Source organism: Capra hircus, assembly GCF_001704415.2.
Source record: "Capra hircus breed San Clemente chromosome X unlocalized genomic scaffold, ASM170441v1, whole genome shotgun sequence".
Lineage (NCBI taxonomy): Eukaryota > Metazoa > Chordata > Mammalia > Artiodactyla > Bovidae > Capra > Capra hircus.
Window position 1 is genome coordinate 45,554,530 of NW_017189516.1, and position 16,434 is coordinate 45,570,963.

Consider the following 16,434-nt stretch of genomic DNA (forward strand, 5'->3'; position numbering starts at 1 on the left):
GGTCGGTAGGTGCCCAATATGCTACTGGAGATCACTGGAGAAACGACTCCAGAAAAAATGAAGAGAGAGAGCCAAATCAAAAACAACACCCAGTTGTGGATGTGACTGGTGATAGAAGTAAAATCCTATGCTGTAAAGAGCAATACTGCATAGGAACCTGGAATGTTAGGTCCATGAATCAAGGCAAATTGGAAGTGGTCAAATAGGAGATGGCAAGAGCAAACATAGACATTTTAGGAATCAGTGAACTAAAATGGATGAGAATGGGTGAATTTAATTCAAATGACCATTATATCTATTACTGTGGGAAAGAATCCCTTAGAAGAAACGGAGCCCTCATCATCAACAAAGACTCCGAAATGCAGTACTTGGATGCAACCTCAAAAATGACAGAATGATCTCTGTTCCCAAGGCAACCCATTCAATATCACAGTAATCCAGGTCTATGCCCCGACCACTAATGCTGAAGAAGTTGAAGTTGAACGGTTCTATGAAGACCTACAATACTGTCTAGAACTAACACCAAAAAAAGATATCCTTTTTATCATAGGGGCTGGAATGCTAAAGTAGGAAATCAAGAACTATCTGGAGTAGCAGACAAGTTTGGCCTTAGAATACAAAATGAAGCAGGGCAAAGGCTAACAGAGTTTTGCCAAGAGAACACACTGGTCATAGCAAACACTCTCTTCCAGCAAGACAAGAGATGACTCTACACATGGACATCACAAATGGTCAACACTGAAATCAGATTGATTATATTCTTTGTGGCCGAAGATGGAGAAGCTCTATACAGTCAGCAAAAACAAGACTGGGAGCTGACTGTGGCTCAGATCATGAACTCCTTATTGCCAAATTCAGACTTACATTGAAGAAAGTAGAGAAAACCACTAGACCATTCAGATATGACCTAAATCAAATCCCTTACAATTATACCACAGAAGTGACAAACAGATTCAAGGGATAAGATCTGATAGAGTGCCTGATGAACTATGGACAGAGGTTCATGACATTGTACAGGAGGCAGTGACCAAGACCATCCCCAAGGAAAAGAAATGCAAAAAGGCAGAATGGTTGTCTGAGGAGGCCTTACAAATAGCTGAGAAAAGAAGAGAAGCTAAAGGCAAAGGAGAAAAGGAAAACTACACCCATCTGAATGCAGAGTTCCAAAGAATAGCAAGGAGAGATAAGAAAGCCTTCCTAAGTGATCAGTGCAAAGAAACAGAGGAAAACAATAGAATGAAAAAGACTAGAGATCTCTTCAAGGAAATTAGAGATACAAGGGAACATTTCATGCAAAGATGGGCTCAATAAAGGATGGAAATGGTATGGACCTAAGAGAAGCAGAAGGTATTACGAATAGGTGGCAAGAATACACAGAACTATACAAAAAAGATCTTGAAAGAAAAAAAAAAAGATCTTCAGGACCCAGATAACCACGATGGTGTGATCACTCATCTAGAGCGAGACATCCTGGAGTCTGAAGTCAAGTGGGCCTTAGGAAGCATCACTATGAACAAAGCTAGTGGAGGTGATGTAATTCCAGCTGAACTATTTCAAGCCCTAAAAGATGATGCTGTAAAAGTGCTGCACTCAATATGTCAGCAAATTTGGAAACCTCAGCAGTGGCCACAGGCCTGGAAAAGGTCAGTTTTCATTCCAATCCCAAATAAAGGCAATGCCAAAGAATGCTCAAACTACTGCACAATTGCACTCATATAACATGCTAGCAAAATACTCAAAATTCTCCAAGTGAGGTTTCAACGGTACATAAACTGGTAACTTGCAGATGTTCAAGCTGGATTTAGAAAAGGCAGAGGAACCAGAGATCAAATTGCCAACATCTGCTGGATCATCAAAAAAGCAAGAGAGTTCCAGAAAAACATACACCTCTGCTTTATTGACTACACCAAAGCCTTTGACTGTGTGGATCACAGCAAACTGTGGAAAATTCCTCAAGAGATGGTAATACCAGACCACCTGACCTGCCTCCTGAGAAATCTGTATGCAGGTCAAGAAGCAACAGTTGAAACCAGACATGGAACAATGGACTGGTTCCAAATTGGGAAAGGAGTACGTCAAGGCTGTATATTATCACCTTGCTTATTTAACTTATATGCAGAGTACATCATGCAAAATGCTGGGCTGGATGAAGCACAAGCTGGAATCAAGATTGCTGGGAGAAATATCAATAATCAGATACGCACATGACACCACCCTTATGGCAGAAAGTGAAGAGGAACTAAAGAGCCTCTTGGTGAAAGTGAAAGAGGAGAGTGAAAAAGCTGGCTTAAAAAACTCAACATTCAAAAAACAAAGATCGTGGCATCCAGTCCCATCACTTCATGGCAAATAGATGGGGAAACAATGGAAACAGTGACAGACTTTATTTTATTGGGCTCCAAAATCACTGCAGATGGTGACTGCAGCCATGAAATTAAAAGCCACTTGCTCCTTGGAAGAAAAGCTATGACCAACCTAGACAGCATATTAAAAAGCAGAGACATTACTTTGGCGCCAAACGTCTGTCTAGTCAAAGCTATGGTTTTTCCAGTAGTCACGTATGGATGTGAGAGTTGGACCATAAAGCTGAGTGCCGAAGAATTGATGCTTTTGAACTGTGGTGTTGGAGAAGACTCTTAAGAATCCCTTGGACTACAAGGAGATCAAACCAGTCAATCCTAAAGGAAATCAGGCACTAATATTCATTGGAAGGACTGATGCTGAAGCTAAAACTCTAATACTTTGGCCACCTGATGCAAAGAACTGACTCCTTGGAAAAGACCCTGATGTTGGGAAAGATTGAAGGCAGGAGGAAGAGGGGATGACAGAGGTTGAGATGGCTGGATGGCATCACCGACTCAATGGACATGACTTGGTTATGGACAGGGAAGCCTGGCATGCTGTAGTCCGTGGGTTCACAAAGAGTCGGACATGACTGAGCAACTGAACTGAACTGAAGGAGAGCTAGGGAGACTTCCTTATCGTGACCTATACTGTTCTAAGAGCTAAGGAGAGGTTAAGGGACCAGATCTAGGCAAGTTGGTTTCCAGTACTTTTTATTTCACCTCCAATCTCCAATTCAGTTGTACCCTCCAATAAATTAACTAATAGTTTATTTTCTTAACAACACTTTATTTGTAGTTTTTCAGGAACCTCCATGTTTTTCTCCATAGAGTCTGTGACAATTGACATTCTTACCAACAGTACTCTTTGTACATTTTTTCATGGTGGCCATTCTCACCACTTGGGCATGATATCTCATTGTGATTTTGATTTGCATTTCTTTTCCTGTGATGTAACATTCTTTGCAGAATCAAAAATGAAAGTTTAAATCATAAGTAGGAGCTGCCAGCTTCAAAATCAGGAACTAGAAACATCTGTACACACTGCAGATAACCAATACACCCTACCATATTTGATTTAATAGCCTGTATAAGAAATGAAGCCCAATCAAATCCTTAACATTTTTTAAGTAACAGATGAAACCACAACTACTGTGGAAAATTTTGTAATGGAAAGATTTTAGAAATATAGGATAGCATTCAACTCATTTTATTGTACCTTTTGGAATATAAGAGTGGCAAAGTTATAAACATTTGGAAGCTCCATCAGAGTGCAAAAACGAATTTCAACTTCCCTGATTTCCAAGGCAAGTCAACTCTGTATTCTTTGAAAGATCTAAGGAAAATACTTGGCCTAAAATTAATATCTCACATCCCCAAATTTCTTGGAATTTATATATTGGGATGCTGATGGTTGGCGATATTAGCTCTCTCAAAATATATTTAGCTCAACAAAGTAGATTTCAGTCCACTTCTTTGGTAAAACAAACCTTTTCATCATAAATACTAAACAGCCAGAATTTGGATTAAATTGAACCCCATGTTATGATGGCAACTGAGAAAATTTTCCTACCATAGAGTAACCCAAATTGCAATGATTTTGAGAGTGAAATACATCCCAAACTGTATCATAGTCTCCTAACAAAACAGCTTAATCCTCAAACCATACATAGTGTGTTGTCAGGAAATGGTTCTTGAAGCAAGGCATCATTGGTCAGCCTTCTGATCCTCCATGCTGGGAAAACCCTCCATAATATTTTGTAACAGACAAAATGTTTCTTTTCAACACCATCAGAGCAATACTTTACCCCATAATAGCTAAAAAAAAATCCATCATAAGTATGTGCATACACATATATACACACATATACATTTATTTATACACACCTCATTTTGTTTATCCATTTATCCATCAATGGAGATTAAGATTGTTTCCGCTTTATGGCTGTGAACATTAGCTATACAAATATCTGTTTCAGTCTCTAAAGTCTTTTGAGTGTACACCCAGGGGTAGAATTGCTGAAGCATATGATGATAATTCTTCTTAATTATTTTGAGGAACTGCCATACTGTTTTCCACGGTGGCTGCACCATTTCACATTCCCTCCACAATGTACAAAGGTTCTGATTTCTCCACATCTTCTTCAGAACTTGTTGTTTTCTGTTTGTTTCTTATAATAGCCATTCTAATGGCATTGCTAACTATTAAGACTTTTGATTTTGAGAAATATAAAATTCAGTTTGTGGATCTGAATTAGATTTCCCACTCATCTTCTAGACAGTTTGAAAACTTTGTCTGCCAACAAATACTCAAGTAAAACACAAGTAAACATGAAAAGCTTCTAACCATGAAAGTTACGGAGAGCTAGTCACGAGCAGGGCTTCAGTTCATAGCCAGAGAGCTGTGGGCAAGTTCACTTACCTCTCAGCCACTTCCTTGGGTTGTTGGGAGGATTAAATTGTCACATACTTTAAAACCCTTTTTAACAGTGCCTGGCACCAGGGATGTGCCAGGCACTGTTTCAGGGCGAGTTGTTGTTTGTTGATTGGAACTCATGATTCGAACTCTTCTTAAGTTCCATCTTGATTACCAGAGGTCCAAACCATATGCAACTAGAAAATTTTTATTTTTTGGTGGATTTGCCAGAATATATCTGAAACCCTGAAACCTATAAAGGCACTTGTCAAGTCATTTACTGCCTCTCCAGATATTAAGAACTTCTTAAAAGGGAAAACATTGTAGGAGAGGAAACAGAAAATTACTGTCATGTTATCAGGACTAGAAATGGGATTATTTTGGGGGGAGAAAACGTTATAAATGAAAACCTCTTAATACAGCAAAAAACTGAATATAAATACCATTTCTCTTTGAAAATGCTATGCCATGGTCTTCATTATTTGTTATAGTTCTAAAGTGCTTTTCTTCCCAGGAAGCTTATTACAAACTGTCTCCTGACCAGATTCAATTCAGCTCCTTTGCAAGGGGAACCACCCTTCAAAATGCACCAGAAACAACAGATCAGAGAGTTTGCAAATCAAGACCCAGAGTTGTTTTGCATGGATATTGCATTGTCTGAAGTGTAACCCCACAGTTTATCATTAAGGATTCAAATCATTTCATCCCCTTAGGCAGAATATTCAGCTATGAGCTAGAGTCAACTATAGTAGACAAGTTGTAGATTCTTTGAAAGTGGGCTTCTAATGGAAATGCTGACAATCCATTAACCGCAGGAGGGCTAATGGCTGCCTCTAAAAATATACCTAAAGATTACAGTAATAAAAACACATATTTTAAAGTGCCTGCTCGAATTTCAAGGATTTTTTTTTATGTCGCTCTTAATAATAGGCCACCCTATCCTTTTGGCATTTGATTTTGTCTCATAAATGGGCTTAATCTAAGTTAATGCTGTTGTACTACAGCATTTTTTTTTTCTGTCTGATTTTGAGGGGTTTGGATGTCATTTGACAGAATTATCAATGTCTTTAATGGAAGGTGAATAATTGGTGTATTTGTAGCATTATGGAATTTTAAATCTGGAAAGGATCTCCGTGGTCAGCAAAGCATCTCTGTTGTGTCTGCTGGAGGAGATCTGAGCTCCTAAAAAGTTTATGGGCTAGAACTTAAAAAGGGAAAATAACTGCTGGGGAATTGTTCTGCCTGAGGTCTTTCTCGCGAGACCCACTCTGGTCTTAGCCCAGGAAGATTGCAGAAGAGTCTAAAGGGCTTGATTACTGAGAATCTCATCATGACAGAGATGTGGGGGGAGGCCAGCGCTGTGATCTTGGCAGACCAAGTTCCTGCCTGCAGACCCCAAGCACTAGCCCCAGCCAGGCACCATGCTTCATCTGCAGGGTCAAGTCATTGGTGCCGCCTGACCTGGGAACTCAGTGGGGCCCAAGTCAGTCCAATGTGGGTCCTCAAACAAAAACTCTGGGCCCTGAAGCCTGGTCTGTCCCCAGTCATGATGAGGAGCTGAGTTATAGCCCCCAGTCATTGCTGGGTGAAGCTACAAGCCCCACCCAACCGGAAAGCCTGGCCAGAACACCTGGGAAGCTGCCTGGTCCAGCAGTACTTGAGCAGAGCCCAGCAGACAGCTGACGGACTGCACAGCAGAGCCAGCGGCACTGCTGAGCCAGGGAACTGAGGGTGCAGATCAGCTTGAATAAGGACCACAAAAACAAAGGCCTCTCCAGCCTTCAGGTTGATTCTCCCACCATGCCTGAGAAGGGAAGCCAATTCACAGCCCCACTTATTGCTGAATACAGTGTGCAGCCCACCCGACCATGGAACTGAAGCACACGGGAAGCTGCCTAGCCCATCCAACAGCACTTGAACAGAAAGCAAAACTGGTGGGCCTGTCTGGCCAGGTCTCCAAAAACAAGCTGTACAAGCCCTGGGGCCTATTCTGCTGCCCTACCAAGAAAGAGAAGCTAATTCATAGCCCCACCAACTGCTGAGTGTAGTACCAGTCCTGAGCATCTAGTAATCCTGACCAGGAAATCCAGGAAACTGTGGAGCCCAACCTACAGCCTCACTTGGGGAGGAGGTAAAAGATCTGTGCACTGAAAACTACAAGACACTGATGAAAGGAATCCAAGAAGACACCAATAAATGGAAAGATAACTCACGTTAATAGACTGAAAGAACTGTTAAAATGCCTGTACTACTGAAAGCCGTCTATAGATTCAATGCAATTCCTATCAAGATTCCAATGGCATTTTTTCACAGAAATTTTAAAAAAGTCCTAAAATGTATATGAAACCACAAAAGACACCACCCAGACAGCTGAAGCAATCTTGAGAAAGAAAAATTGGGAGAGCATCATACTTTTCGCTTTCAAGCTGTACTGTAAAGCTATATTAATCAAAATAGTATGGTAGTGGCATAGAAACAGACACATAGGCCAACAAAACAGAGTTGAGAGCCCAGAAGTAAACCCATGCAAGGGAGCCAAAAATACTTAATAGAGAAAAGACAATTATCTTCAATAAACGGTGCTAGAAAATTGGATTGTCACAGGTAAAAGAATGAAAGTAGACCTCTATCTTACAGCTCCACAAAAATTAACTTGAAATAGATTAAAGATTTTAGTGTAAGATCATAATCCATAAAATTCCCAGTAGAAAATATCAGAGAAAAAGCCCTTGACATGAGTCTTAGCAATGATTTTTTGGTTGGACACCTAAAGCACAAGCAACAAAATAAATGAGACTGCATCAAACTAAAACGCTTCTGCATGGCCAAAGAAACCATCTACAAGTTTAAAAGCCTACAGAAAGGGAAAAGAGTTTGCAAACCATATATCCGATAAGGTGTTAACATCTAAAAGATATAAAGAACTCATACAACCGAGTAGCGAAAAACCAAGTAATCCAGTTTAAAAATGGGCAAAGGACCTGAATAGACATTTTTCCAAAAAAAGATATACAAATGGTCAACAAGTACATGAAGACATGTTCAACATCACTAAATCAACAGGGAAATGCACGTTGAAATCACAATGAGATATTACCTCATGCCTGTCAGAGTTGTTGTTCAGTCCCTAAGTTGTGTCCGACTCTTTGCAACCCCCTGGACTGCAGCACACCAGGCTTCCTTGTCCTTCAGCGTCTCCCAGAGTTTGCTCAAGCTCATGTCCATTGAGTCAGTGATGCTGGTGGTTGGCATTAAAAAGACAAAAGGTAATGAATGCTCTGAAGTATGTAGAGAAAAGGGATCCCTTGTGCACTGTTGGTGGGACCGTCAACTGGTACAGCCACTATGGAAACATTATGAAGGTTTCTCAAAAAATTCAAAATATGATCTAGAAATTCCACTTGTGGGAATACAGTTGACCCTTGAACAACATGGGTTTGAACCGCGTGGGTCCACTTACACTTGGATTTCTTTTTCAGTATTAAATACTAAAGGACTACATGATCCACAGTTGGTTGAATCCACAAATGTAGAACCACAAATACAGAGGGCCAACTATGTTATACATGGATTTTTTTTTTTACTTCACAGAGGGTCAGCACCCCTAAGCCCTCATACTGTTCAAGAGTCAGCTGTTTTATCTGAAGGAAATGACAGGTTCATAGCAACAATATTTACAATAGCCAAGACATGGAAACAGCCTCAGTGTCCATTGATGGATGGATGGATGAAGTTGTGGTGTGTGTCTGTATATAGTATAATGGATTATTACTCATCTATAGAAAAGAAATCCTGCCATTTGTGATAACATGGATGGACCTTGAAGGCATTACACCAAGTGAAATAAGTCAGAGAATGACAAATACTGTATGATCTCATTGATTTGTGTTTACCAGAGGTAGGGAGTATGGGGAGGGGAATTTGCAGAAAAGGGGTCAAAAGGTACAAAGTTCCAATTATGAGGTAAGTAAGTACTGGGGATATAATGTATAATGATCACTATAGTTAACAGTGCTGTGTGCTGTATATGCAGGTTTTGAGAGTATATCCTAAGAGTTCATCACATGGAAAAAAAATTTGTATCCATGAGATGATGGATGTTAACTAACCTTAATATAGCAATCACTTCATAATTTAAGTGAAATTATTATGTTGTATACCTCAAATGTATATAGTGCAGTATGTCAATTAAATTTCAAAACTGGAAAAAGTTTTAAAAGGTTGGGAAGGTGAAAAATATTTTTAGCAATCTGGTATAGAAAAAAAGGTTTCTCACATCAGTCACTTTGCATTTGTTTATTAGTAATGCCAAACATTTTTTATAGCTCATTTATAAGTCTTTTGTGAATTACCTATATGTGCCAAATGCTCATTATTTTCTTTTGGGTTTGTAAACTCTGTTATATACTAAGCTGCTTAGTTTGTATTTAAATGTTGCAAAAGTTTTTCCCTTTTCTTCATTTGCCTTTTAGCCTTTTACCTTATTTCATAGTGATAGTGTGGGTTTTTTTTTTTTTGAGGTATCAGTTCAGTTTAGTTCAGTCACTCAATCGTGTCCGACTCTTTGAGAACCCATGGACTGCAGCATGCCAGGCCTCCATGTCCATCACCAACTCCCAGAGTTCACCCAAACTGATGACCATTGAGTCAGTGATGTCATCCAACCATCTCATCCTCTGTCGTCCCCTTTTCCTTCCACCTTCAATCTTTCCCAGCATCAAGGTCTTTTCCAATGAGTCAGCTCTTCACATCAGGTGGCCACAGTATTGGAGTTTCAGCTTCAGCATCAGTCCTTCCAATGAATATTCAGGACTGATTTCCTTTAGGATGGACTAGTTGGATCTCCTTGCTGTCCAAGGGACTCTCAAGAGTCTTCTCCAACACCACAGTTCAAAAGCATCAATTCTTCAGCGCTCAGCTTTTTTTACAGTCCAACTCTCACATCCATACATGGCCACTGGAAAAAACCATAGCCTTGACGAGACAGACCTTTGTTGATAATGTCTCTGCTTTTTAATATGCTGTCTAGGTTGGTCATAACTTTCCTTCCAAGGAGTAAGCATCTTTTAATTTCATGGCTGCAATCATCATTTGCAGTGATTTTGGAGCCCAGAAAAATAAAGTCAGCCACTGTTTCCACTTTTACCCCAACTATTTGCCATGAAGTGATGGGACCGGATGCCATGATCTTTGTTTTCTGAATGTTGAGCTTTAAGCCAACCTTTCACTCTCTTCTTTCACTTTCATCAAGAGGCTCTTTAGTTCTTCGCTTTCTGCCATAAGGGTGGTGTCATCTGCATATCTGAGGTTATTGATATTTCCCCTGGCAATCTCGATTCCAGCTTGTGCTTCCTCCAGCCCAGCATTTCTCATGATGTACTCTGCATATAAGTTAAATAAGCAGGATGACAATATACAGCCTTGATGTACTCCTTTTCCTATTTGGAACTAGTCTGTTGTTCCATGTCCAGTTCTAGCTGTTGCTTCCTGACCTGCATACAGATTTCTCAGGAGGCAGGTCAGGTGGTCTGTTATTCTCATCTCTTTCAGAATTTTCCACAGTTTGTTGTGATCCACACAGTCAAAGGCTTTGGCATAGTCAATAAAGCAGAAATAGATGTATAGAAGTTTTCAATTTTTATATAGCCAAACACTAATCTTTTTTTAATGGTTTCTTTCTTTGCTTTTATGCTCCCACACCCAAAGGTATTTCTACATCATGAATCTTACCATACCCCTCTACTGATTACAATCTTCCAGGGGCTCTTCCAGAGAAATCCATCCTCCTCCTGGTGCTCTAGCTTCAACTACTGTACCCTATAGGCACTGGGAGGTCCAGTCAAGCCAAGAAGTTATGCTTAGCACTGCCTACTTAGCACCCTCTGCTTGTAAAGCCAGTCCCACAGGATCAACGCCCCTTTCCACCCCTTCTTCCCCATGTCACCAAAGCCCCTGTTTGAATATGACCACCAAATTACCCTTTTCTTCCCTTCTTGTAACAGCACCAGGTCCCCAAGGTCTCAGTAGTAGTTCATAAAATGAAACACTCAAATGAAGCAAAGTCTAAGAGGGCTAACAGGAGAATTGGCTCTCAGAGCCTGTTTAGAGCAGAGGATTGGAGCAAGCAGCTGGGGGCTGAGGCTCTACAAGGAGCAGTGATGGCAAACTAGAGCACAGAGCCCAGGCAGCCTGGGGAGGATGTTCAGGCATGGGGAACAGAGTGCTTGAGGGCTGCGGCAGGAGGGCAGATGGGCAGGGGCTCGGTGCCAGGACTAGGTTCTCCGGAGGCTAGCAGACAGTGTTGCAGAAGAGCTTGGCGCTGAAAGCACTAGGCAGCAGTCACCGGAGGTCCCAAACTGGGAAAGCCATCTTATTCCCCCGACCTCCTCCAGCCCCATGGTTTCCTACACCAGCCAGTGGCATCAGCTTTGTTTCACGGGCCAGAAACTAGTCACTTGATTCTGCTTCCTCCCACACCGCACATCCCATCTGTCATGAGTCCTGTTGGCTCCACTTTCAAAACGGAGCCAGACCATATACGCGGCTTCCCTGGTGGCTCAGTCGGTAAAGAATCTGCCTGAAATGCAGAAGACCACCTGCTAATGCAGGAGACTGGGTTCGATCCCTGGGTCAGGAAGATCCCCTGGAGAAGGCAATGGCAACCCACTAAAGTATTCTTGCTGGGAAATCCCATGGACAGAGGAGTTTGGCAGGCTACAGTCCATAGGGTTGCAAAGAATCAGACACAAGCGAGCAACTAAGCCACCACCAAATACTGCATGATTCCATTTAGATGACATTCTGCAAAAGGCAAAACTCTAGGGACAGAAAACATTTCTGCGACCCAAGGATGGAGAGCGGGGGGTGACTGCAAATGATCTCAGTAACTCGATGGTAGTGGTAGTCACAAAACTGAAGGCATTTATCAAAACTCTCAGAACTGTACATTAAGAAGCTTAACTGGAAATTATTAGGTAAACCTTAATAAAACAACAGGAAAAAAACATACCATAATTCTAGCCATTTCTCACCATGCTCACGGCCGTCATCCCAGCCCAGGGCGCCATCGTCCTCTTGGGTTCTTACTGAGGGCTCTTCGCTGTTCCCTGCTCCTGCCTTCGCTTCACTATCATCTGTTCCCAGCACAGCAGCCACAGGGGTCCCCTTTAAACCACAAGTCCGTGTTTTTCTTTTGCTCAGAACTCCAGAGCTAAAGGAACTCTCTAGAGCTTTCTCTACTCCTCAAAGGCCAAGTTTACAGTGGGCCACCAAGACCCACAGGCCACAGCCCTCTGTTACTCTGTAGAGCTCCTCCTAGCCGTGCGCATGCCCCTACTCACCGCCTGGCTTGTCTCACGACATGCACCATGTGCTCCCTTCTCGGGGTCTGTCTGGAACGTGCTTCTCCCTGATTTCCATTCCCCTGGTCCCCTCCCCATCACCTCTTTCAGGCCTCTGCTCGACTCGCAGTTGCCGCCCATCCACCTCCCCGGGCCCCACCCCAATCTGCTAACTGCTCTTGCTTTGTCTCCCAGACCATAGTTTCGTCTGACATATTCATATTGTGTTTACTGTGCGATGAGGAGAGGAGTTTTTGCTGTGTTTCCCGCGGCCCTTCCACTGGGCACATCACAGACAGCAGTCAGATTGGGAAGGGAGAACAGGCGGTGAGATGAGGTGACCTCCAAGAACCAGCCGTGATAGCAATCGGATGCGGCAGCGTGCTCCTGCCCCAGAGCCTCACTCAGCACTGCCCGCCCCCGCCCCGGCCCCGAGACAGTCTGGGGCCACAGGCTGCCACACTAGCCTGTGTGTGTGTGTGTGTGTGCGTGCGTGCTCCCGCCCTCATGCCATCTTTGTTTCCCTGCCCTGCACATGGCTCTTTTAACACATGCCTCTCTCCCTTCTCTCTCTAGAAGCAGATGTTCCAGGAGAGGAGCAACCGGATGCTGCACGCCTTGTCCCCGAAGCAGAGCCCTGTGAGCAGCCCCACCAGGAGCCGGTCTCCTTCCCGCTCCCCGTCGCCCACCTTTTTGTGGCTCCCGCACAAACCCTCACCCCCCTTCTCACCTAAAGCTGCCTCAGCCTCCATGAGCAGCATGAGTGAGGGGGATGAGGATGAGAAGTAAAGGCTGCTGGCTAACAACCAGAGCCCCCACCACGTGGGGTGGGGGGGCAGGGCGGGGACACAGAGGACACCCTGTGGGGGAGGGCAACAGTCGCTGGCGCTGCAGCTCAGCCCAGGACACAGCTCCCCTCAGGACCAGCTCCCCACTCAGTCTCCACTCTGTCCCAAACCCAGGCTCTGCATGGAGGTTTCCAGGCGGGCAACCTACACAGACCTTCTTAGCATCATCTAGAACCACCCTACTTTAACCTTGCTAAAGAAAGAGGCAGAGCACCCCTGGGAGACTCACACTGAGTGGGGTGTCTTCTGCTTTGGCCCTTACTCCCACCCCCACCAGGTACGCCACCCATGGAAGCGGCAGCACCTGAAGTCTGCTTCTTTCAGCTCCTAAGGGCCATGCACGTTGCCTCCCACCGCCCAAGCGCTGCCAGAATAAAGTTATTTCCAGTAGAGGTGGCACAGTGCTTCTGAAATAGTCGAGCTACAGACAAACGCCAGCCTTCTCAGTTTAGCCAGAGACCAGAGGTTGCAACGCATCAGTCCTTTGCAGTCTAGACCAAGCCTTGCTTTAGGCCAGATATATCCCAGGTCACCTAGTGTGAACCGCAACTTCTCATGCCAAGGACAGTTCTTTCCAGGAGAATGCTGCCTAAGGCCTAGTGTCTTCTCCTGGCTGTACTCTTTCATCATTGGTTTGATTTCCTTGTTTTCTAGAAATTACCTTAGTCTGTGGGAAATGCAAGAGAACATCCTATAGACATATACATACAAGGAGCCGCTCTGCTTTGGCTCCGAGTTTAGCAGATGGTTGCTGTTTCCTGAAGCTTCTCCTTCAAGGATGCTGTCATGGAATGGCTTTTCCCATTTCTGACCAGTGAACAGTTCTGCAGACCTCAAGCAGCAGTTTGATGTCCCAAGCCACAAAGTATACCAATAGGGGGTGCTACTTGCACATATCTGTTCTATGTATGCTCCCAAGACGCCATCCAGGGTGTGTACCATATGCAACAAGTCAGTGGTGGCGGCATTTTATACTGTCCCCCTCTCCAGCTCCCACCCTAATAGCCCACTGAAATCCTCAGTCTTCAGAACTGCCTGGTTCCCTTGGGACTTGGGCACCTTGTCAAAAGCTCATCCTGCATTCCTGCAAAAATGTCGTCCCAGCCAAGAAATCGGCGAGTGGTGCTCATGGCCTCCCATCATCATTGCAGGTGGAGGCAGGCTCTGAGAGTTTCACTGAGCACGGTGGGAGCCTCAGCCTCTGAACGGGCCAGGCAGTCCCGTAATTACTCCCAGCCTTAGGCTTCAAGTGGGTTGAAGACGGTAAGCTTTCCCACTGAGGTGTCTGTTGCTATCTGCTAAACACGGGTAGACGTGAGCAGGTAGAGGCGAGGGGTGGGAGCACACGCCTGAGTAGAGGTAGCATCGTCTGGCTGTGCCATTGGAGTCAGGGGCCCAGAACAGTGACATGGGCAGAGCCCAGCATCCCTCGGGACAGAAACACTCCTTTTCAGAGGCCTTGTGAACCAGCCTTCTGGGAGACACATGGGGCAACCAAGGAAGGAAGGTGGCATGTCTTTCCCCTCGCATTGGGGCTGAACTACCTCCCTGCCCACCTGGAGATAGTAGGGTTTGTTGGGAAGCAGAACCATGAGGCTCAGCTGGCTTGGGCACTCCCCTGTTCCTGGCAGTTTTTCCAGAACTCTGTCGAGCATTCATGTGGGACAGAGAGCCAGTGGGAAGATGGCACGTGAGGAAATTTCTTGCTGCCATCAAGGCCCAGAGCATTGCCCCGTGCTTCCACCGTGCTGTGTGGTCTCTCTCCCACCGTGTTCCCCGGGCACACTGGCGCGTATGCCCCCATCTCCAAGCACTGACAGGAGGCAGCAGCCAGCTGCACAAGGCAGTGGGAACGAGGGAAGAGAAAAGGAGAACGAGGTGCCTAGAGGGAGGAGAAGAGCTTCAAGAAAATCTGCATGCTTGACTCATGTGAGGGCCTCCCTCTGCAGGAGAAAACTCTCTTGGGAATGCCTTTTCTGGTTCTAGGCTCTGGCCCAGAGCAGATAAACCCATGTTTACTTGATTCCTGCTCCGGAGCAAACAGCTTGGCATTGACGTACCAGGCGGCCTCTAACTTTGCAGGCCTTACATACCACACTGACATGTGCCACCGTTATGACTCACATTCAGTGCCAGGGACAGGCCATCACAACCCACAAGCAGGTTCTAAGTCTCACCCCAGGCTCCACTTCTGACCATTAACAATACCTCCCCTCCCAAGGCTGCAAGATTAATGAGAAGGAATGGAGGAGTCTGCAACCCAATCTTTGATGCATCCTGGCCACCAGCTTCTCCCTGGCCCTCCTCCCCTGCCTGGGAGGAGATGCGGTGGCTGGCTGTCCACAGTCATGGCCCCAAGGGAGTTAAGGCTGGAATGAGAGTGATACCAAGTGTTACTCAAGCTCAGAGAGGTAAGCAGAAATGCCAGAAAGCGAGGAAATATTCTTTTGCCCTAGACAGGGAAGGAAGCTTCAGACTGAGGGCTGAAGGACAGCAATTTAGGTTGTGGAAGAAGGCAAGATACGTGAAGAAGGGCAAGCGTGGGAGCGCAGTGCCTGTCCGCTCCCTTACAGGGGTCGCTCACTCCCTAACAGGTGAAGAAGGCAGGCCTCCTTTCACTGACAGCCAAGGTTAGTGGGTACCCATGCAGGTTGTGGGTTCCGCCTGCCCAGCTTTCCCATTTCCGCCCTTCTCCATCAGCTGTCTCATCTTCCTCCTGGGGACCCCAAAATCCAATGTTCACCAGCTAAAAACCCAGGGCAATTGTAATGTCAGAGTCACACTGAATGGCCCGTTTCTGGCAAGCCAGCTCCCACGGGCCAGGCCTTGGCAAAGGCAAAGGAAACCAACCTTAAGACGAGTGCTCCCGAGACCCAAGTCTGCCTTCTGACCTGCTCTGCAGGGAAGACACAGAGCTGCAGGACGGCCTGAGTTTGGAGTTACTGACCATCCTTGGCGGGAGGGATGGGAAGAGCGTGGATTCCTCCTCTCCATCTTGGGACTTATCAGCCAGGCGCGTCCCGGGGAGAGAGATGCAAGATGGCGATATAGACTCAGCTGAATCTGATGAGCCTGAAGGGAACAGAGATGTCCCTGTTCCCCAGGCATCCAGTCAGCACTAGTCTTGGCCATCAGATTTTTCTTCTTTTAACAAAAGAGCTCATGAGGCATTCTGCAACTTCTACTTCTCTCTAGACTTGAGTTTTTTTTCTGTGTGTCACTGCGATGTGTCCCGGGACAAAGCCATAAGAAAAGCATACATACTTCAGACTATGCTGTACATATAAGACAAGACGACGACAACTCGTCTGGGTTAAAGCACGACCTTACGCCCAAGCGTTTGCTCTGGTGCTGAATCATGCGAACTTCCGGAATCAGGCCCCGCCCCCTGCCACCCCTGCACCTCCCTCTCTGCGCTCCAAACCCACTCTTGCTCAACAGGACATGGCATTCTCAACTTGTTTATAAATAAAGGGATGCAGAATTGC

The 16,434-nt window shown here is 44.9% G+C and overlaps 1 protein-coding gene across 3 annotated transcripts in view; it reads left to right on the forward strand.

Moving 5' to 3' along the window:
* Positions 1-16,434, forward strand: part of PCYT1B (phosphate cytidylyltransferase 1, choline, beta) — a 141,772-nt gene extending 125,338 nt beyond the window's left edge. For all 3 annotated transcript variants that reach the window (XM_018044011.1, XM_018044010.1, XM_018044012.1), the window contains exon 8: positions 12,675-16,434. In XM_018044011.1, the coding sequence (XP_017899500.1) occupies positions 12,675-12,887 (213 nt within the window). In that variant the 3' untranslated portion in view covers positions 12,888-16,434. The remainder of the gene's footprint in view (positions 1-12,674) is intronic.